This window comes from Haliotis rufescens, unplaced genomic scaffold (genome assembly GCF_023055435.1).
Source record: "Haliotis rufescens isolate VD_foot unplaced genomic scaffold, xgHalRufe1.0.p SCAF_8, whole genome shotgun sequence".
Classification (NCBI taxonomy): domain Eukaryota; kingdom Metazoa; phylum Mollusca; class Gastropoda; order Lepetellida; family Haliotidae; genus Haliotis; species Haliotis rufescens.
In genome coordinates, this window is record NW_025964372.1 from 43,456,541 (window position 1) to 43,479,329 (window position 22,789).

General features: G+C 41.6%; 1 protein-coding gene and 1 long non-coding RNA gene across 3 annotated transcripts; one reads left to right on the forward strand and one right to left on the reverse strand.

Annotated features, from left to right (window-relative positions):
- The first annotated feature begins 1,065 nt into the window (after positions 1-1,065).
- On the forward strand, positions 1,066-7,021 carry LOC124151942. The gene is made up of 4 exons (XR_006863430.2): positions 1,066-1,198; positions 4,402-4,466; positions 5,938-5,976; positions 6,644-7,021. It is a non-coding gene; the product is annotated as an uncharacterized LOC124151942 (long non-coding RNA).
- Positions 7,022-11,724: 4,703 nt separating this feature from the next.
- On the reverse strand, positions 11,725-21,635 carry LOC124151943 (DNA repair protein SWI5 homolog). Of its 2 annotated transcripts, none has more exons than XM_046524649.2 (5): positions 21,560-21,635; positions 19,621-19,681; positions 18,444-18,559; positions 16,435-16,529; positions 11,725-13,053 (listed from the first exon to the last, which is right to left on the reverse strand). In XM_046524649.2, the coding sequence occupies exons 1-5, from the start codon at positions 21,595-21,597 to the stop codon at positions 12,989-12,991; spliced, it is 375 nt and encodes a 124-aa protein (XP_046380605.2). In that variant the 5' UTR covers positions 21,598-21,635; the 3' UTR covers positions 11,725-12,988. The 2 variants fall into 2 exon arrangements, with proteins under 2 accessions (XP_046380605.2, XP_046380604.2); XM_046524648.2 differs by having other exon boundaries at positions 19,621-19,684.
- Positions 21,636-22,789: the final 1,154 nt, after the last annotated feature.

A 22,789-nucleotide genomic window follows, 5' to 3' on the forward strand; every position in this document is an offset into this window, starting at 1 on the left:
AAACGGAAATCAATACGCAATATTTTACGTAAAGATTTGAAAAGCGTGTTAACATTTCTATGCTTATGCATAAATATCCTAATGTAACCAATACAAGTTTGTTCATCTAACATATTCACATTTCCATAGCATAGTTCCATAGTTATTTAAGAGAAGGCTCGCAAATGCGCGTGTTTAAAGGAGCGTTCGCGCGGCCAACGCTTCAATTCAATCAGATATCCCTTTGTTTCCTTGTAGAAAACGGCTGTATTATATTTTCAACAGCAAAGTATCAATTCGATAAATCGCAGAGGAAATAATTATTATATATGAGCCACAGTCATGGGCATCTATATTTTATCATCGCTTTAGAAGTCTGTCAAACCGGGCTTTCGTTTGTGCTGCGCGGTGACGCATACTCAATGGAGAGGACTTAGACGCGTAGTTGTTGTGTGCAAATGTCGATCTATTGTTAACCACACTCATTATCCATCTGAGTTATACCTTACAATCAACAGTAGCATTTAGCGCAGTAGTTTTATGCAGTATACAACCGCGTCAACCTATTCTCGAGTTCGATCGATGTTTCTGGTTAGCCTTGAATCGATGCAAACTATCGAAAGGGGTTTTCCTAGTATTGTGTGTTCTTGACTAGTGGAAAGATATCGCGATATAAATGCAACATTTGTCCTACAATGGCAGATATTAAAACTATAAAGTCTGCTGCAATACAAAGATCGGAGCCGAAATTGCATAAACGATCTTTTTCAAACAAGCGCGTCTCTCCAGCGTTTCGCGTGCACTGATCGATACGCCTCGCGCTTCAATGAAACAATCGTCCTCCTGTTTGTTTGAGTCATTGCTTATCGATCAAGTTACTTGCGCCATGAATAGGGTCACCCCCTAACGCGTGGGAGAGGACGATCCATCGTCGACGTTGCTTGTAGTACGATGACCTGCATTCCACTATTTTCGGATACAAACACAAATCCACCAATCAGAATGGAGTAACGGTTAAGGTATTTCCCTGGGATATAACGAAAACCTGGATTCGGATTGGCTGGAATATTTAAGTAAGTCCTAAGCTTGATTTTGATTGGTTTATCCAATCTGAGAGCTGTTTACCGCTCTCTGAGCGAAAGCGTCGGTTGTGCGCTCTGTACTAGCTCAGGGAAGTCTTGGCAAGTGATCAGCGACACAAAGAGTGGGTGAATATACAGTAAGAAAATATCTATATTAGACTTATATTTTATTTAATTTGCATGTGCAGGTATTTGCATAAGTTGTTTCTGAATAGATTTTGATTGTTTCATTTATGTTTTTGCTGTCAGATTTTGTAGAAAAATAGTTGTTACTGCAGCGTTCTTCCTGTTATGCCGCCATTTTTACTTTGCGCGTCCATTGAATCAACACGAACGAAACGATTGGTAAGAGATAGTTCAGTTGTGTGTGTTTGTTTTTCTGAGCGTTTGTTTACAATTTTACGCAAACTCTTCCTCGACGATAAGAGTGTGGTTTAAGTGTCTTTTTCAATGGATTTACGCAGATCAACAAGTAATATGCTCCAAATAATCACCTGTAGGAAATGTTTGTGTGCGAGAGAAAAGACTGTTGAAATGAGGGGGATGTGTTGATGTGTCAATCCCCAAGAGCACTAATGCAGGTGGCAGATCGGCCAAAGGGGATTACTGGTTATCTTGTCAACGCTAGTTGTATTTTGGATCTACAACACATACGTTTACGCTTGGAGCTGTGACATCTGTCATCGCTCAAGACAAACAAACAAATCAATACAATGGTATATATCGGCTTGGCGTAGTTAGCTTGTAGTGTTCACTTCGTTCGCAACCTCCATTACATATATCGTGTGGAAGTTGTATGATACTATCATTGTTTACTTCAAATAGTCTATAGTTTTCTTTGTTGTTTATGAAGTGTTTCTTTGTTTTATCGATCTTTGGTTGTGGTAATTCGGAAACATCTTTGAAAAAAAAAAAATTATAATTTTAGCGGGATCAAATTTTGAAATCAAGATATGGCGCTTTGAAAATAGCGGTCGTTATTCAACCCTCCTCCCCGCTATTATGGTATCAGCTTGACGCGGGAACATGTACATGACTAACAGTCATATTCAAAATCGGCTCGGATTTCAAACACTTGGCTATCACGTAATACGGCCGTATTCGAGTGGGTCGCGGAAGTGAAACCTCCGATTCAAACGCTTGAATTGATATTACAGATACAGTACGCTCTCCGATTTGATAGGCTCTGTGTATCCACACGTTAGCTAGCATCGGGCTTTGGGACGTTGTTGCGTTAATGTCAAGGGCACAATACGTACTGAATGAAAGGTGGGCGTGTCCTAAAGTACGATGGACGCAAGTCAAGCGTGGTTGCGATCACCTGTTTTCCCAGTTATCCAGTCAGTCGATAGAGGATTTGGGTGTAAATTCAATGAACGCGCACAGTGTGCATTAGGCAGGGATGGTTTGTTCAGAGTTGGAGCTGGGGTATTTCAAAATCAGTGCAGTGTTTTCCTCCTTTGTGGTGTCTGCTGTTATCTTTACTCAGCATATTCCAGATGGCATTCTTGTATGAGTGAGTGCACTTTCAAAGGTGAGGTAAAATGGCGTTTAACGTTGCATCCAAGTTTTCGTCCATATTGCACTTATATAGCAACGTACATTTACGTGTGTGTGTTTGTGTGGCTGCTTGGACTGAGATACCATGCCACAGTTTAACATGAATACCCCACTCCGACACAGTATACTGACTCCAAGCCAACCAGTCCATGTTTTAGCCCCTCAGTGCCAAGCGTCAGACAGGGTAGCACTTTCAAAAGTATTCCAGTTTTGTCATGGCATGCCAGCTTGACCTGAAGCGATGCAGGTCTTAGACTTTAAACACTTGGCATTCAATTGTGTTAGTTGTATAACACTTGTATCAGGTGGTATCATGGATAGTCAGATGGTTGTATAACACTCATATCAGCTGGTATCATGGATAGTCAGATGGTTGTATGACATTCATATCAGCTTGTATCATGGATAGTCGGATGGTTGTTTAACACTCATATCAGCTGGTAGCATGGATAGTCGGATGGTTGTATAACACTCATATCAGCTGGTAGCATGGGCATGAGAAAGAAACTTTCACTAAGAATGAATACTTCTTTGGTACAAGTGCCTATCGTAGGACACATACAGTGTAAGAAATATTGTGGTGTGACATTAACCCAAACAGCTGATGCCTTCCTGGAGAAATCTAACAAAACCTCCCTTCACAGGCATTGTAACAGTCAATAGTTGCAAAATCAATTTTTTTAGCTTTTGTAAACATTGTAATTACTGCTAAAATTTCCCTGCTTTCAGTCCTGACCTGTCATTTGAATATCTGTGGTTGCCATAGTGAATGTCAGCAAGAATACAGCAGTTATTATGGTTATTCTACTTAGGATATGCATTCCAATCTAAGGACATACCATGGTGTTTCTACTTCCTTATGTTTCATATGTGACTTAAACACACATGTCATGTAAGCAGGGGAAATTATAACAGTTACAACATAACCCCCCAAAATGAGGTGTACATAACTAGTTGACCTGAAGTTCTATAACCCCTCCAAAATGAGGTGTTCATTTGCTACTACATGTAGTTAATCTGAATTTCCATAACCCCTCCAAAATGAGGTGTTCATTTGCTACCAGTTAATCTGAATTTCTACAACCCTTCCAAAATGAGGTGTTCATTTGCAAGTAGGTTAATCTGAATTTCCATAACCCCTCCAAAATGAGGTGTTCATTTGCTACAACAAGTAGGCATCTTGTCGAATGATTCTGTCACTCCAGATGCTTATTGACTTCTCAGTATGCTTCATGAAGAAAGGCATAGACACCCTATCGATATGGATCCTTCAGTCTATTGTCTACTATTTCAAACTCATGAAGAAACACAAGCAAAACTGTTTTAAGGTGCTGGCTTGAGACATGAGTGGTCCAGGGTATTTATCATAGTAAGATGGAGATATAATAAATTGTATAATTGAGGAAGACATACATGTTCTTATATTGATCAAGCATGTATAGCGACAGGTTGCATGGCTTCTATGTGTCACAAATGGCTCCGCAGGTTTTCAATGTGTTATTTGACTCCCGACAAAGGGAGGAAGGGAGGTAGGTGATTGTATTGCCTTGCTAGTACATGCGTCGGGTGACGTGGGTAATAAAACTAATAATAGTGTAGGCTTTGAGTATTCTTCCCCTGTGTTGTAATATAGCGCAATGTAAAAGGCCCATTATTATTATTATTATTATTTATAGATTAAAATAAAAAATGAAGCAAAGAGGGTTTGGGTGATCCTGGCTCAGTCAGGCTGGTTGTAACTATTATTTTATTATTCTGATGATGATGTGTTGTGTTTCAGCTAAACAGTAATGGCAGCTACAAAGCCTAAGAAGGCAGGGGCAGAGGCAGCACCTAAGAAACCTGGTTAGTGTCAGACTACAGTGAGCGAGTTGGGGAGTTTCATGCTGGTTTGAACAATACTTATGTTTCATTGTTTCAACACCTGTGTCAATGGGTGGAAACCCCAAAGAAACGGGTTGTCGTGGTGACCGCTTCAGTGAAAAACACCTGCAGGCATGGGAGTGACTATCTATGTCAGCATCACTGGATTCGATACCACTGTGTGTGTGTGTGTGTGTGTGTGTGTCAACAGAATGAGCATCATTATCTGGGGTTCACTATCAGCTGATCCTGGCATGGCTAAGGGAGGCAACTTTGCACATTAGATCACTAGGCCATCCATGCCCTAATCAGAACAGTGGGCTACCACTATTAATAATTCATTCTATTTCTCCATTTGAATGGTGCACATTAATCGACCAATGGGCATGGTGCTTCAATATGTTCCTCCCAATTCTGAAATGACTCCTTCATTGAACAGTCAGTATGCAGTCTCAGTCACTTTGGGGGCGGTCGGGTAGCCAAGTGGTTAAAGCGTTCGCTCCTCATGCCGAAGACCAGGGTTCGATTCCCGACATGGGTACAATGTGTGAAGCCCATTTCTGGTGTCCCCCGCTGTGGTATTGCTGGAATATTGCTAAAAGCGGCGTAAAACCATATTCACTCACTCACTCTCAGTGACTTTGGTTTTACCCAGCAACATTCCAGCAACATATTGGCGGTGGACACCAGACATAGGCTTCACACATTGTGTCAATTTGTGAAATAAAAACCAGGCAAACTCTTTGATCACTAGGCTATCACGCCGCCTCTAACTCTTGTACAAACATGCAGTGGAATAACAGGGATAAGTTTAGTAACCACTGATGATGAAGATAAGCTGACAATGGGCCACATTCTAATAGTGAGTGAGTGAGTGAGTATGGTTTTACACCGCTTTTAGCAATATTCCAGCAATATCACCGCGGGGGTCACCAGAAATGGGCTTCACACATTGTACCCATGTCGGGAATCGAACCCCGGTCTTAGGCGTGACGAGCGAACGCTTTAACCACTAGGCTACCCGGCCACCCCCCACATTCTAATAATTCTGCAAAGTTCACATGCAGCCAAAACTTGTACAATGTTGTTTTGCACTTTGAATAGCATTTACTGAACATCAGTCAGCTTACAGGGCAGCAGCTGTAGCCTTGTGGTTAAAGCTGTGCTCATCAAGCCAAAGATGTGGCGTTGATTGCCCACATGGGTACAATATGTAGAGCCTATTTCTGGGGTTCCTGCCATCATATTGCAGGAATATTGCACTCACTCAAACTGAAAGTAAGACTGTGTTGTGTACCAGATTCTTATGACTTTGCTCAGAATTGTGAATTTTGTATGGGTAATTTCATAATAGAAATGTATCCTTTTAAGGACTAACTCGCAAGTCTTCTCCATGTTTCAAGCTGCTGTGGGCAAATTATGTACATCAAAATTTTCTGTTTTCCTTCCACAGCAAAGAAGCCAACGAAGAAGAAGCCCGCAAAGAAGGCCGGTAAGAGTTGTCTCCCCTTTCCATTTTTCAGAATTCTGATTTGAAACTGCGAGGATTGATTTCGAGAAGAAAATCATTAAAATGAACAGAAAATCTGTTTATATGCTGAGAGTTTCGACTTAATTCATAAATATATCATGTAATTCTCAAGTATGATTAACAAGGCAAAAAAACAACAAAGAACAGTGAAAAAGAATGCAATGTCAAAACAACCAATTCTTCTTGTTAAGCCTAACAGAACGTAAAGAACAGGCAGCTGATTGTGTTATAAGGTTCGGAGTGAGTGAGTGAGTTGGGTTTAGCACGGCTTTTAACAGTATTCCAGTATCACGGCGTGTCAGCTTAATGTGGGAGGAAAGCCCGAAGTGATGCAGGTCTCAGACGTTTACCACTTTGGTGAAACCCACGAGCACGGGTATGGTGCTGACAAACCTAGAAACATAATTGGGGCGAACCGGGATTCGAACCCACAATCATAGGTTTTTGGCGAGCCCAAGGGACGCAACTCTGCACAGCGAATCGCGGCGCCTTAGAGGTTCAGATAAAAGAGATGGTGATGACTCTTGCTAAACGTTATGGTAGTGAATGGTTCATCATATTGAAGTGAAGATATAGGACAATAGAGGATGATGCATGTATAGAATGTACATTGTTTTATATTTTTCAGGTGGCAAGAAAAAGACCAAGAGGGCAGGAGCTAAGAAGGCCAAGAAGTAACTTATTCCACTGCAAGCAATAATCATCTTCATGATTTGGTGGGCTACATGGACATTTCCTCCACGGGGGAGTTGTCTCCCCTAAAGGGGGCGTGGCCCACTGGCACCTCTCCACAGTTTATTAGCCTAGATGACATTAGACTTTTATTGTTACAGCTGAGTGGTTTTAAAGGATGTTCAACATCACTTGTTTCATTGTCTTTGGTCTCGACTCATGTCGTCGTCTATTCTACCAGTTCCGAGATTTTACAGACTGTAGCATATTTATAATTCTACATCTCATAGACTCACTCTCATGTGTACAATAAACATTAAAAACAACCATCAAACGGACTTGCTTATTTATTTTTTAGTCTCTGTTAAGGTTTGATGTTTAAGTCAATGAGTGAGTTAGTATGGTTTTATGCCAATTTTAGCAATATTCCAGCACTATCACGGTGGGGGACACCAGAAATGGGCTTCACACATTGTGCCCATGTCAAATCAAACCCAGGTCGAGGAGTGAACGCTTTAACCAGTAGGCTACCCAACCACCCCATTAAGTCATCGAAGAGATTCAGGTATTAGGCAGCACACATAGATGATTACGCTGAAGGTACTACCTTGAGCTCACACTGAATATTCTGAAATTCTATTTGTCTGTCGTCATATATTCAGTACTTTTAGCAAACTTATATTCTTGTTCAGGGGTTAAGAGATGCCAGCACAACTTCATACTTAAAAGCACATTGCTTGCCACATTTTATTTATATGACTCAACCTGAGGAATTTGACAATTGCACCCTCTTCCAGCAGCTTAAAGCAAATGGACACAATTCTGATTTTAATTTAGCAGTATGATCACAGTATGTTCATAGTCACATTTGGTTCAGCAGCATTTTCGTAACGGTTTTCTTCTGTAAACGTAAATGAAACTCCATGTGTAAAGCATCGAGATGCACAGGTTAATCCCTGGTGTACCACAGTGGTGATGTCTACCATGGACATTGTGTTGACAAGAATCTAATCAGGGTGGTTCCCCACAGCCAAGGGAGGCAACTCTGCAGTGAGTTGCTGCCCCTCAGTGAAATGGGTCTGTTATGGCCCCTACATCCTGCAATACATACAACTGCCTACACACAAAGCCAGACAATGAGGCCACAATTTTTTCTCACTTGCTTCATGGATCCGCTGATTACATTTTGTTGTAATGAAAAAACATTCTTCAGAATTCGCCTTTTTTTAAAATCCTGCTGATAAACTGAAACCGGGTAGCATATTGCACCTGAAAAATATATTTTTTAAATAAGGATCCACTGAAGTTGACATATATTATACATGGGAGTTTTAAAAAAAAGAAAGTTTGTTGTTCCTTAAATTGATTGGATACAGAAATACCCAATAGTATTCCTGTTTGATTCGTCAGATTTTCATTGTTTAAATCAACAGCTGGGTCCCCCATTCAGCCATTTTAATGTTTTTATACCAGCTAACCTGCAGTGGAGCAGAAAAAAAAATCGAATTGCTTTTCTGTTTTTTTCACCTACTGACAGGTAGTTTCCTGTAAAAAGTCTGTGAAGCAAATATTAAAAAAATTATGGCCTGAGTTAAGATAGTGCTCCTGTGGATGACCTCATAGATGCAAAACTCGAATCCTGTATTTATGTGCTTTCGAATCAATTGTTGAACAACTTTGCTGTAAGTGTTCAAAACCCAAATCTAGATTATGAAACAAAACATGCTCTTGACTTAACTGGGGCAAGAAAGATATGACGTCCATGAGGATAGCTCTGATTCCAGCAAGATTGAACCATTGAGTACTGCCATGCATTCAACACATCAATGTTGGTTTACTGCAGTGAGAGACCTGTTGAATGACGTAGTCCGCAATTTCATGGAACCATGTAACAAGTCTTGATTACACACATGGTTGAGAGCATAAATAACAATACACACCATTTGGCTATTTTGGGGGACGGGGGCTGCGATCGAAAAAATTGTCATGTTTTTGTATAACAAAAAATGCATTGTTGCAAGATGTTTTTCTTAAAACAAACTCAGACTCATAGTTTTAAAAAGAAAAATATCTGGCTTTGTAGCTGTAGTTGAAAGTATCTGATCTTGATACAAAATCCCATTTTGTCACATTCATGTTGACTCTCCCCATGTCCTTTAACATGGTCTTCATGACAAAATGCGAAAACACTATTTGTCATAAAATGTCCACTATTTCAAAACCCTCCTAAATATGTGTAATATCTTTTTATATCTCCCAAAGAGACTGTAATATTTTTGGTGACCCTCCTGATTCCTCTGACCCACCATCCCAATAATAAGTGACCAAACAAACCAGTGGCTGATAGCATGAGCAACATCGCAAGTGGGGTGCTACGAAATTGGGTTTAACGTCGCATTCCAGATTATTGGTGCGTGGTGAGAGACTGATTGTACTTGTCCGGACTTATGCTGGTTTTAAAGTGCTGAACCACTGAGATACTGTATGAGGCGACTAACGTGATCTGGTGGTCAGACTCGCTGACTTGGTTGATGCATGTCATCGTATCCAAATTGTGTGGATTGATGCTAATGGTGTTAATCACTGGATTGTCTGGACTCGTTTATTTACAGACCGCTGTCATACAGCTGGAATATTGCAGAGTACTGCGTTAAACAACAAACAAACTGAGATACCATACTTTAGTGTAACATGGATCCCTACACGGACATAGTATACTGATTCCGAGCTGACCAGTCATCGTTTTTTCCTTGGATGCAATCGCACACATGACATCCACCACATACTGACACACACACAACATCCGGCACACACCGACATCCACAACACATAGACCCACACAACATACCCCACACACAAGGCACACACGACATCCACCACACACAAGGCACACACGACATCCACTACACACAAGGCACACACTGACATCCACCACACATAAGGCACACACAACATACCCCACACACAAGGCACACACGACATCCACCACACACAAGGCACACACGACATCAACCACACACAAGGCACACACGACATCCACTACACACAAGGCACACACTGACATCCACCACACACAAGGCACACACGACATCCACCACACACAAGGCACACACGACATCCACCACACACAAGGCACACACGACATCCACTACACACAAGGCACACACGACATCCACCACACACAACATCCACCACACACAACATCCACCACACACAAGGCACACACCAACATCCATCACACACAAGGCACACACGACATCCACCACACACGAGGCACACACAACATCCACTACACACGAGGCACACACAACATCCACCACACACAAGGCACACACGACATCCACCACACACAAGGCACACACAACATCCACCACACACAAGGCACACACGACATCCACCACACACAAGGCACACACGACATCCACCACACACAAGGCACACACAACATCCACCACACACAACATCCACCACACACAAGGCACACACAACATCCACCACACACAAGGCACACACAACATCCACCACACACAAGGCACATACAACATCCACCACACACCGACATCCATCACACACAAGGCACACACCGACATCCATCACACACAAGGCACACACCTACATCCATCACACACAAGGCACACACCGACATCCATCACACACAAGGCACACACCGACATCCATCACACACAAGGCACACACCGACATCCATCACACACAAGGCACACACGACATCCACCACACACAAGGCACACACAACATCCACTACACACGAGGCACATACAACATCCACCACACACAAGGCACACACGACATCCACCACACACTGACACACACATAACATCCACCACACACAAGGCACACACGACATCCACCACACCCTGACACACACAACATCCACTACACATAAGGCACGCACAACATCCACTACACACAAGACACACACAACATCCACCACACACTGACACACACATAACATCCACCACACACAAGGCACACACGACATCCACCACACACAAGATCCACAACACACAACATCCACCACACACTGACACACACATAACATCCACCACACACAAGGCACACACGACATCCACCACACATAAGGCACACACGACATCCACCACAGACAAGGCACAGACCGACATCCACCACACACAAGGCACAAACGACATCCACCACACACTGATACACACGCCATGCACCACACACTTGCACACACGACATCCACCACACGCTGACACACAAGACATCCACCACACACTGGCACACACGCCATCCACCACACACAAGGCACACACGCCATCCACCACACACAAGGCACACACGACATCCACCACACATTGGCACACACAACATCCACCACACACTGACACACAAGGCACAGACCAACATCCACCACACACAAGGCACACACGACATCCACCACACGCTGACACACAAGACATCCACCACACACAAGGCACACACGACATCCACCACACACTGGCACACACGACATCCACCACACACTGACACACAAGACATCCACCACACGCTGACACATAAGACATCCACCACACACAAGGCACACACGACAACCACCGCACACTGACACACACAACATCCACCACACACTGACACACAAGACATCCACCACACGCTGACACACAAGACATCCATCACACACAAGGCACACATGACATCCACCACACATTGGCACACACAACATCCACCACACACTGACACACACGACATCCACCACACGCTGACACACAAGACATCCACCACACACAAGGCACACACAAAATCCACCACACACTGGCACACACGACATCCACCACACACTGACACACATGACATCCATCACACACTGACACACACAACATCCACCACACACTGACACACACAACATCCACCACACACTGACACACATGACATCCACCACACACTGACACACACAACATCCACCACACACTGACACACACAACATCCACCACACACAACATCCACCACACACAGACACACATGACAGATCCATCTGATGCTACAAGGAAACATGCGTAGGGAACCCAAACATTCATAGTTTAATACATTTATTTAAAAGTAAACAAATGCGAATTTGCAGAATGAAAGACATTAATTCAATAATCTTGAACAACAAATCAAATAACATTCCTTCAGTATAGAGGCTGCATCGTCCAACAGGAGGAGACAGGAACCGTACCTCATGTCAGATAGTATCAAGCAAATCAGCTGAAGCCCAGAACAAGTTTCTGGTCCAATCTAACAGGATTACTGTCAAGTTTCACAGAGCCTTTAATCTAATGCTGCATCTAAAAGAGGTTTTAGCAGGACCAAGCATTCAGGCATTATGTTGTAGAGGTTCCTGGCCAATTCTGATAGTCCATTCAGGTCACATCTAATAGAGGTTCCTGGCCAACTAGGACAGTCCATTCAGGTCACAACTAATAGAGGTTCCTGGCCAACTAGGACAGTCCATTCAGGTCACATCTAAGAGGTTCCTGGCCAACTCTGACAGTCCATTCAGGTCACATCTAAGAGGTTCCTGGCCAACTCGAACAGTCCATTCAGGTCACATCTAAGAGGTTCCTGGCCAACTCGGACAGTCCATTCAGGTCACATCTAAGAGGTTCCTGGCCAACTCGGACAGTCCATTCAGGTCACATCTAAGAGGTTCCTGGTCAACTCGAACAGTCCATTCAGGTCACATCTAAGAGGTTCCTGGCCAACTAGGACAGTCCATTCAGGTCACATCTAAGAGGTTCCTGGCCAACTAGGACAGTCCATTCAGGTCACATCTAAGAGGTTCCTGGCCAACTAGGACAGTCCATTCAGGTCACATCTAAGAGGTTCCTGGCCAACTCTGACAGTCCATTCAGGTCACATCTAAGAGGTTCCTGGCCAACTCGAACAGTCTATTCAGGTCACATCTAAGAGGTTCCTGGCCAACTCTGACAGTCCATTCAGGAAACATCTAATAGAGGTTCCTGGCCAACTCTGACAGTCCATTCAGGTCACATCTAAGAGGTTCCTGGTCAACTCTGACAGTCAATTCAGGTCACATCTAAGAGGTTCCTGGCCATCTCGGACAGTCCATTCAGGTCACATCTAATAGAGGTTCCTGGCCAACTCGAACAGTCCATTCAGGTCACATCTAATAGAGGTTCCTGGCCAACTAGGACAGTCCATTCAGGTCACATCTAATAGAGGTTCCTGGCCAAATAGGACAGTCCATTCAGGTCATATCTAAAAGAGGTTCGAGGACAACTCGGACAGAATAAAAGCTGACATCACACAAGTTCTGTCAATCCTCCAACTCTAACCCATATTTCTCATACAGGTCCTTTGTTCTCACAGCTTCCATTGTTGCTGCAAGAAATAAATACAAGAAAATGCAACAGGTGCTTGAAAATATTTGTAAATGTCTTTTCAGAATTTGTCAGCACCATACCCATGGTCGTGGGTTTCACCAAAGTGGTAAACGTCTGAGACCTGCATCACTTCGGGCTTTCCTCCCACATTAAGCAGACACACCGTGATATAACTGTAATACTGTTAAAAGCGGTGTTAAACCCAAATCAGTAGACTTGTTTCATACATAATTCTGCTTAAAATTCTGTTTCATGTGACTTCTAATTTGCTTACATTCATAAGCTCACAGTAGCAATATGTTTGGATAGTAATACATGAACTAAGGGTCCGGAAACGGTCATATGCGCTGGACATGTCCGATTGGGAATCTCAAATGTCCGGTTTAAAATGTTGCTTACCGGACATTTAAATTTTTCTGTCTGGACATTTTAAAAAACAAACAACGCTACCTTCGGGGTTCAAATAATTGGTGAGCGTTATCGTATCCCTTCAGCGAATTCAGGTGAATAATCAGGTATATATTGGTCAATAAAAGTATGAATTTGATATAAAACATTTCTAGTTATGATGATTTACCATTATATATATGTATTTCCTGCTCTCCAAGGCATTGTTTTATATGCAGTGATTAAGATTACTGTGTGTATTTTCTCGTAAACTAAGCCGGAACTAGCAATCAGCTGTGCACACGTTTCCTCCCAATCTACTGGTGATTCAGTTAAAACGTACGCAATGATACAACTTCAAAGAATTTTGATGCAATGGTCGGAAAAAATTGAATATGAAATTTAATTTATCCGGAATAATATATTCCAATATCGTGTTATTTTAGTTGCAGTTTCCATCATATATACTTAAAATTATAAGAATCATAAGCGTAGCACTTGGTACAGATGGTATGCAGGATATTTTTTTACGTATGTAACGATTTTGACCAGTCACCGTAGGGACTTCCCGCGCAACATGTATTTCAATTGCGAAAAACGTTATGTTGACATTTAATAGTCAAACTGCCTCAAATATGACTTTTAGCGAGTCATGGTACAGCATTTATGATATGTGTATCAATTCTCTTGCAACAAAAGTTCGTTTCAAGGCGTCAATAGCGGTAATCTGACCGTGGTTGCTGTAAATAACAGTGAGTTGTGCGATCTACCGATCACTTCGCATACGATTTCGCCGAAATTATTGTAAACATCATTATAATTATTGAATGAAATATTGAATAAAATTAATCAAATATATTGCAAACTCTAGTCCAGATAAACCGTGAACAATTTTTTTTATCACCAGATATTATAATGATAGGATTAAATTGCGTACTTCAGTTCGGATTTGTTGACTGGTATTTCCGGTGTTATGTGATCGCGGTGATCAGCTGATAATGTTTTCTGAGATGGGAAAAACATTGTGTTATTGGAAAACTTGAGTTTATTAAAAATGTTAGTCAATTTTGGGGGCTATGCTTTACCGCGCGCTATAACCGAAGCGCTCAATAACGAGGGAACACTGTACGTAACAACTTGTAATGTGTGTGAAAAGTTGTACAAAAATATGCTATTTGAAGGGGGCGTGGCCTGAATGCAAATGTCCGACTGGGATTTTAAATTTTCCGGACCCCTGACATGAACCCATCGCTTTTGTGCATACTTCACATACCGTATTTGACATAATAAGCGCCCAAGGCGCTCTCAAAATTAGAAATAGGGGGCTCTTATTAGAATATTATTTTAGTGAAAAACAACAGAGTTGAAAGATCGTAATTTCATGGTTTATGCTGACAGCCTGAAATGTTTATATACGACAGATATATTTTTCCAGAATTTAATTTCCCATGATTAAGGATGCATATAACACATGTATTATACGAGAATAAATAAGTCTTGTGCACATTGATCAATTGGAAGGGGTGCTAATTGGGATTGTTCACCAGCCAATATATTAGCAAATATCGCCGGTGGACGCTTATTAGAGTGGGGCGCTTATTACGTCGAATACGGTATGTATAGATCATGTTTGTAATGCCTGTAGTACAAGTCAGGATGGTGTTTCTGCACCTGTGGTAGAGCTACACGGCGGACAAGTCCGGGTGGTGTTTCTGCACCCGTGGTAGAGCTACATGGCGGACAAGTCGGGACGGTGTTTCTGCACCTGTGGTAGAGCTACACAGCGGACAAGTCGGGATGGTGTTTCTGCACCTGTGGTAGAGCTACACGGCGGACAAGTCTGGGTGATGTTTCTACACCTGTGGTAGAGCTACACGGCGGACAAGTCTGGGTGGTGTTTCTTCACCTGCGGTAGAGCTACACGGCGGACAAGTCTGGGCGGTGTTTCTGCACCCGTGGTAGAGCTAAACGGCGGACAAGTCTGGGTGGTGTTTCTGCACCCGTGGTAGAGCTACATGGCGGACAAGTCGGGACGGTGTTTCTGCACCTGTGGTAGAGCTACACAGCGGACAAGTCGGGATGGTGTTTCTGCACCTGTGGTAGAGCTACACGGCGGACAAGTCTGGGTGATGTTTCTACACCTGTGGTAGAGCTACACGGCGGACAAGTCTGGGTGGTGTTTCTGCACCTGCGGTAGAGCTACACGGCGGACAAGCCTGGGTGGTGTTTCTTCACCTGCGGTAGAGCTACACGGTGGACAAGTCTGGGTTGTGTTTCTTCACCTGCGGTAGAGCTACACGGTGGACAAGTCTGGGTGGTGTTCCTGCACCCGTGGTAGAGCTACACGGCGGACAAGTCTGGGTGGTGTTTCTACACCCGTGGTAGAGCTACATGGCGGACAAGTCCGGGCGGTGTTTCTGCACCTGTGGTAGAGCTACACAGCGGACAAGTCTGGGTGGTGTTTCTGCACCTGTGGTAGAGCTACACGGCGGACACGTCTGGGTGGTGTTTCTGCACCTGTGGTAGAGCTACACGGCGGACAAGTCGGGATGGTGTTTCTGCACCTGTGGTAGAGCTACACGGCGGACACGTCTGGGTGGTGTTTCTGCACCTGTGGTAGAGCTACACGGCGGACAAGTCTGGCTGGTGTTTCTGCACCTGTGGTAGAGCTACACGGCGGACAAGTCTGGATGGTGTTTCTGCACCTGTGGTAGAGCTACATGGCGGACAAGTCGGGATGGTGTTTCTGCACCTGTGGTAGAGCTACACGGCGGACAAGTCTGGGTGGTGTTTCTGCACCTGTGGTAGAGCTACACGGCGGACAAGTCTGGATGGTGTTTCTACACCTGTGGTAGAGCTACACGGCGGACAAGTCTGGGTGGTGTTTCTGCACCTGTGGTAGAGCTACACGGCGGACAAGTCTGGATGGTGTTTCTACACCTGTGGTAGAGCTACACGGCGGACAAGTCTGGGTGGTGTTTCTACAGCTTACCTATCCTGCCGAGGATCATCTGCCCTGTGTCTTTGATCTCGTTGTACTCATGCAGTTTCTCTATGTGTGACTGAAGCTCCTCCTGTCTGTACCCACTGTAACCATGGTAACAGAAACAGTTCATGAAAATCAACTATATTTTCTGTACCATTCTAGCAAAACCTCTGAATAACTTATGAACCATCTAAATGCAAGGAATACCAGCAACAAATACAAAAAACACTGGGATACCGTATAGTGGAACAATACAGTTCTAGTCTTGGTATAAGAATTAATTAGATCCCTCTAAGCAGGGATCTAACTTTTAAAATTTGACAGTTAGATCCCTAAGGGGTCCCTAGACTCGATTATTTACAGACCGACGTCATATAGCTGGAATATTGCTGAGTGCGGCCTTAAACAACAAACCAAACCTGTTATCAGTGATATACAGATACCCTTACCAACAGTTATAACTATTATTAACCATGTTATCAATGAATTGGGATTTCTACTGGCATTTGATGCAGATGGGGCCAGATATCGGCCTCGCAGGTCTCGATATATCCCTGTATCACCTGTGCCTTGCCACAGAAACACCACCCATTTCATGTAAAGAAACATGGTGATCACATAATTATTCTCAGGGCTTGGAGGGCTTGGGGGGCTCAAATATATTACACAGGTACCTGCACTACACTACCCAGCACAGTACCCAATGAAGCAGTTGCATTCATCATTTACCGAAAAGAGGAACATGGACTATTACCTGGGTTAGAATAGGTCTCCAGCAACCATGTTTGTCATAAGAGACGACTAACAGGATCAGGTGGTCAGGCTCGCCAACTTGGTTGATGCATGTCATGGTATCCCAAGTGCATAGATTGATGTTCATGATATTAATCACTGGATTGTCTGGTCTGGACTCGATTATTTACAGACCGTCGTTATATAGCTGGAATAGCAGGGCGTTAAACAACAAACAAACAATACAAAAATACACTATGTGCAAGTAGCAGGGCGTTAAACAACAAACAAACAATACAAAAATACACTATGTGCAAGTTTAACATAATTAAACTGGTGCGTGACCTTAGTTCAGCATTTCCCAGTGGGGTGTATGAAGTTTATTCCATATCAGTCAGCAGAACATGAGATAAAACTGCACATTCAGTAACCAATCAGAAACAAGTATCTTCATACAAGGTAAGATAACAGTCAGTATTCATGCTGGGTGTCATCCTCATTTATCTGGTGTACTATATCTCCATTCTATTTTCATGATTATGAGATACCATGGCACAGCTTAACATGAATACCCCACTCAGACAAAGTGTTCTATCTCTGAGCTGACCAGTCCTTGTGTTATTCCCTGATGCCAAATGTCAGGCAGGGAAATAACAAGTACCAAATTTAAACATATTTTCGAATGATGTTCGGGAATGCCAGGCAGGGTAAATACAAGTACCAAATTTAAACATATTTTGAATGATGTGTGGGGAATGCCAGGCAGGGAAACAACAAGTACCAAATTTAAACATATTTTGGAATGATGTGTTAGGAATGCCACTCAGGGTAAATACAAGTACCAAATTTAAACATATTTTGGAATGATGTGTCAGAAAGGCCAGGCAGGGAAACAACAAGTACCAAATTTAAACATATTTTGAAATGATGTGTCGGGAATGTCTTGCAGGGTTAGTACAAGTCCCAAATTTAAACATATTTTCGAATGATGTGTCAGGAATGCCAGGCAGGGAAACAACAAGTGATAAATTTAAACATATTTTCGAATGATGTGTCGGGAAAGCCAGGCAGGGAAACAACAAGTACCAAAGTTAAACATAAATTTCGAATGATGTGTCGGGGGTCGAACTGCCAACCTTCTGTTCTGGGCAGGTGCTCTATCCACCAGAACACTATCAAGAGAGAATGGAGATATATATATGTAATCTGCAAAGGTAAGAGATTGGAGATATATACAGAAGCTGCAAGGTTAGGGAGGATGCTTGACAATCAACTCTCCTTACTCGTTGTTCATCTGCCGAATCTCCGTCTCTACCTGGGACAGCCTTGCATGAAGGGCAGTAATGTCTGCCTGTAACGTCTCCCCACTCTCGGCTGCAGGACATCTCGTTGAGCTAAGCTGGAAAATAGGAAAGACTGCATGTGTAATTTCCACTGAATATGACACTGTGTCAGCACATTTGTTCAAATCACAGCATATTTGAATACACACTACTGGCCATGACAGATTAGCGATAGTCAAATGAAAAAGCGTGTTCTTTAATTTATTTTGAGTAATATATGTATCTCATTCATGAATAGCAAGAATAATTTGAAGCAATTGCCATCGATTGCATATTACTGTTATTTATGTACATTGAATTTATCAAATTAACAGACAGACACAGACAAATTTATTCGGTACTTCATGCCACCGGCCCATAATACAATGGAAATATCCTGTATATATATTTGCATGCTGAGTAGATTTAATAATAATTTACCGTTCAACACTGTGTTTCGTTTTCAACAATTTGTTCGTTTTCAGCTGACATGAGTCTTATAAAATTCTCAATAGAGGGAGGGGTACCGAGACGCTTGGGAAAAGAGTTTCTTCTTGCTCTAGAATACTGGTCACATATCAAATTAAGAATAGAATGAACATGTTAATTACTCTTGTTTTTTATAGTTAAGGAAAGAATGTACACATTCACCGAGTCGTGTGGGAATTTTCCCATGTTGATGTTCAGTTGCTTCAATTATTTGTATTAGCGAACTTTTTAGACATAAAGCTAAACTGATTGCAGTAATGGATTAAGCACATTAAGTTACCCCTTGGTGTCAACCTTTTGCTACCTTAAAAAAAATATACAATATGCAAATGAATATGGCTACATTTTCTTAAAAAAAGTACCAACTGTATGTTCATATTTCTGCAGGCGTAATGTACAACCTTAGAACTAACTGAACAGTTTTAATTATAAAAAGTGTTCTGTAATCAGCATTCTCAGTTCTTTCATATGTAACCACCATTGTTACATGGCTTCTAAATTAAAATGGCGTATGGATGTCACGGAGTCACTCTTGCTTTGTTGTGACAAGATTCCATTAAGTACAGTGCCATGTCAAAATAATAAAACACCATACAACGGTTACCATGGTAACAGTGCTCACACGCCCCTCCTTAATGCTCAAACCTACCGGAGACTTGAACAGCTGACCAAGGGGAGACTTGAAGTTACCTTGACTTTGTCTTCCTCGACTGCTAAAATCAAGAATTCAGATATTAATCATGTTAATTAAGGCATCGCTTCCGGTTTTCCAAACATATCAACATGATGAAGCTAACACACTGTGATGTAACTGAAATACTGTTAACATGGTTAAAAATGATGTTAAACCATCCTCACTCAAGAACAGTGTCAATATAAGTGAGTATTACCTACAGGGATAGTATTACTTGGCTTCAAGTTCAAAGCCTTTTGCTAAATTCCAGCACGGACTTGTATAATATAGGTTATATAGGTCCGTGATTCCAGCTATATGAGGACACAATGTTTACTTTTTCTGTCAGTTTTATTCAGTTCCAATTTGTAGCAAAGTCGAAGCATTAACCGATAAAGAACTGGTTCAGAATTATGAGGGTCCTGATGGGTTTTAATGCTTAAAGTAAAAAACACTTCAAACACTATCGTAAACGTAAAATTCATCTTTTTTTATCGTAAATGCTTATTGTAAAATACCAAAAAATAACTGCTTAAAGTAAATGAATAATTTACTGCTTATTATAAAATGATTAAAATGGTCAAAAACAGTCTGTCTTCAAGGCCCAAATGCTTCACCACAGAAAGCAGGCTTCGCAACTGACGCAGGGGACCAGTCTAGAATGTTTAGCGATTTGAGATTTTACCCGGTATTAAAAATATGAATTGTCAGGATGAAACGAAAGCAGAATTAAAAGTCCCATGTCCTGCCATGGCTGATTTAGGAATTTTTCGTGACGATTTTATTGAAAAAGAAGAAAAGTTACTGCTTAATGAAAAAGTACCCTACATTTTACTGCTTACTGCTTATGGGACCCACCCATCAGGACCCTCAATTATAGCCCTCAAATGCTACTAGTCAATGAGGACTACCATCATTGGATTTTAACTTGTCAGTACAATTTAATATCACGAATAGCATGAATTTCCAAGGCTGAGAAGGTTGGTAGGTATTAAAAATGAAAAAAAGGTCTTTTGAAAGCAAAAGAGCAAAATCAGTTATCAAATCCCCTATATGTCATGCAGACACTAAGTCTTGTTATGGTTATAATTTATGTTATTAGTCATCAAAATGTGTCACTTTTGTCAGGTTAAAAACAATCAAGTTGTGTCAGGAATTGTACATTTTTAAATAGGACAGCGTTAGGGCTGGGACGTGTAACTCGGGTACTCAGGTTGGGTGGGTACTTAGTAGGACCCAGGTACCCACTGGACTACCCGGACCCGTGGTTACTCACGTGATATATTGTTCATTGCAAAAATTATTATGCACAAAGCGATCTTAGCACTACAACTATTGAAAGCCTATGTTACTTTAAAGTATGGGAGTTACGATCACCGTAGCGCTAAGATCGCTTTGCAAGTGGGCCCAGGACTTTCACTGTTACACTATAAGTGACTAATGTTCGCATTTCTTTCTGACTAGGCACGCATTCCTTCTGACATTATATGTTTGAATAGAGATAAAACTTCTGTCAACTTCAGTGTATGTATGACCAGATCGTTTTATACGTGTATCTAAATTCATTTTGCCAGAGCTACTGTCAAACTATTCCCTATCGGACATGTGTACCCATCTCTTGAGACCTATAGCGGGTACCCGGGTAGGGTCGGGTAATAGGGGGGTGGGTACCCACGTTGTAAATTTGGACTCGTCCCAGCCCTGGTCAACGTGCTTGAGATTACATGAAGACCTTTCCCCAAATTCTCGTCAGCACGCTCATACTATGAGTAGAATTTAGAAAGGCCTGTCATTGTCAACAAACTTTTGTACTTTTTCTCTTAATTCGTGAAGCTAAACAGCAGACAATCATCGATTTTATTGATCTTCTCAATAGAAATACAGCATTAACATAGTCTTTAATACAAAATCTAACCTTTGCTTGGAATTCGTTTGTGTTGGTGTGGATGCCATCGCTGGTTTGTGTTTCCCTCTCTTGAGCAGTGGGCAAAGGGCAGGTAACTCTCAACATGTCACGTCTCCGGGAATAACAAGGAACCGGTTCAAGCTCTGCGAAAGCGTGCAATAACCCGTGCTTGAGTTCATGTCAGGAATATTAATATATTTTTAAAGTTTCAGATCAGAATATACCATTTTTTAAATTGTATTTGAAAAAGACTATTGTAACATTTGTCAACATGGCGACCGAGAGAGTAAGGCCTATTGAAGTGTGTTATTTCGTTAGAAATTATTTTGAGGTCGAGTGATCTCGTCAAATCGTCCCTATTACTGTCTTACTGTTTATTTGTGTGTTTTGATAATTATATCCGATGAATTTAAGTATTATTACATAATGTAACGAAAATGACTGATCTATCTAAATCATTTTAATTGGCAAGATATTTTTTTTATATACATGTATCTATTTATACATAGTTGTCTTTGAAAGGCATTTAGAAGTGATACACATAAGGAAGAGAATTTATGGATGTCAACTTCTTTATTATGAGGAACACAACGTTTCGGAATATATACTTACTCCATCAGGTGAAGTTGACATCCATAAATTCTCTTCCTTATATATATATATATATATATATATATATATATATATATATATATATATATATATATATATATATATGTGTGTGTGTGTGTGTGTGTGTGTGTGTGTGTGTGTGTGTGTGTGTTTGTGTATATATATGTGTGTGTGTGTATATATATATATATATATATCAGTCTGAAACTGATATAAAAAAGTTGGACTAAAGTGGACTATTATTTTATTATCTATTACATGTACATCGAGTGAACATTTGCCTCATTTTTGTATATATATATATATATATATATAACGCTATATATACTTGTTCACTTCGGGTCTTGGTTGTATAGCGTTACACACACACCTCAGGTGTTCATGAACAAATGACAGTTCTATTTGTTCCAATAAAAAAATGTTTGAACATTATCTAGGGACTGGTTAATTATTATAGGAGTGGCCATGGAAGGAAAATGTTAGATAAAATTAGGGAGTGGGGGTCCGCAAAGACATACAGGCCTCTAGCCCAAACCCCCGACTCTTTATAATATATGACAGTCCCTACATCGTAGAATCTACTCTTTACGCTACGTCATGTCGAAAAAAATAGACTAGTACGTCATA

Excerpts from the sequence above, each read along its gene's own strand:
- LOC124151943 (XM_046524648.2), bottom strand. The coding sequence starts at position 21,597 with ATGGCATCCACACCAACACAAACGAATTCCAAGCAAAG. Across the intron at positions 18,560-19,620 it reads GTCAGCTGTTCAAGTCTCCG|CTTAGCTCAACGAGATGTCC; the intron begins GTAGGTTTGAGC and ends CCTATTTTCCAG. Across the intron at positions 13,054-16,434 it reads GATGATCCTCGGCAGGATAG|CAACAATGGAAGCTGTGAGA; the intron begins GTAAGCTGTAGA and ends TATTTCTTGCAG.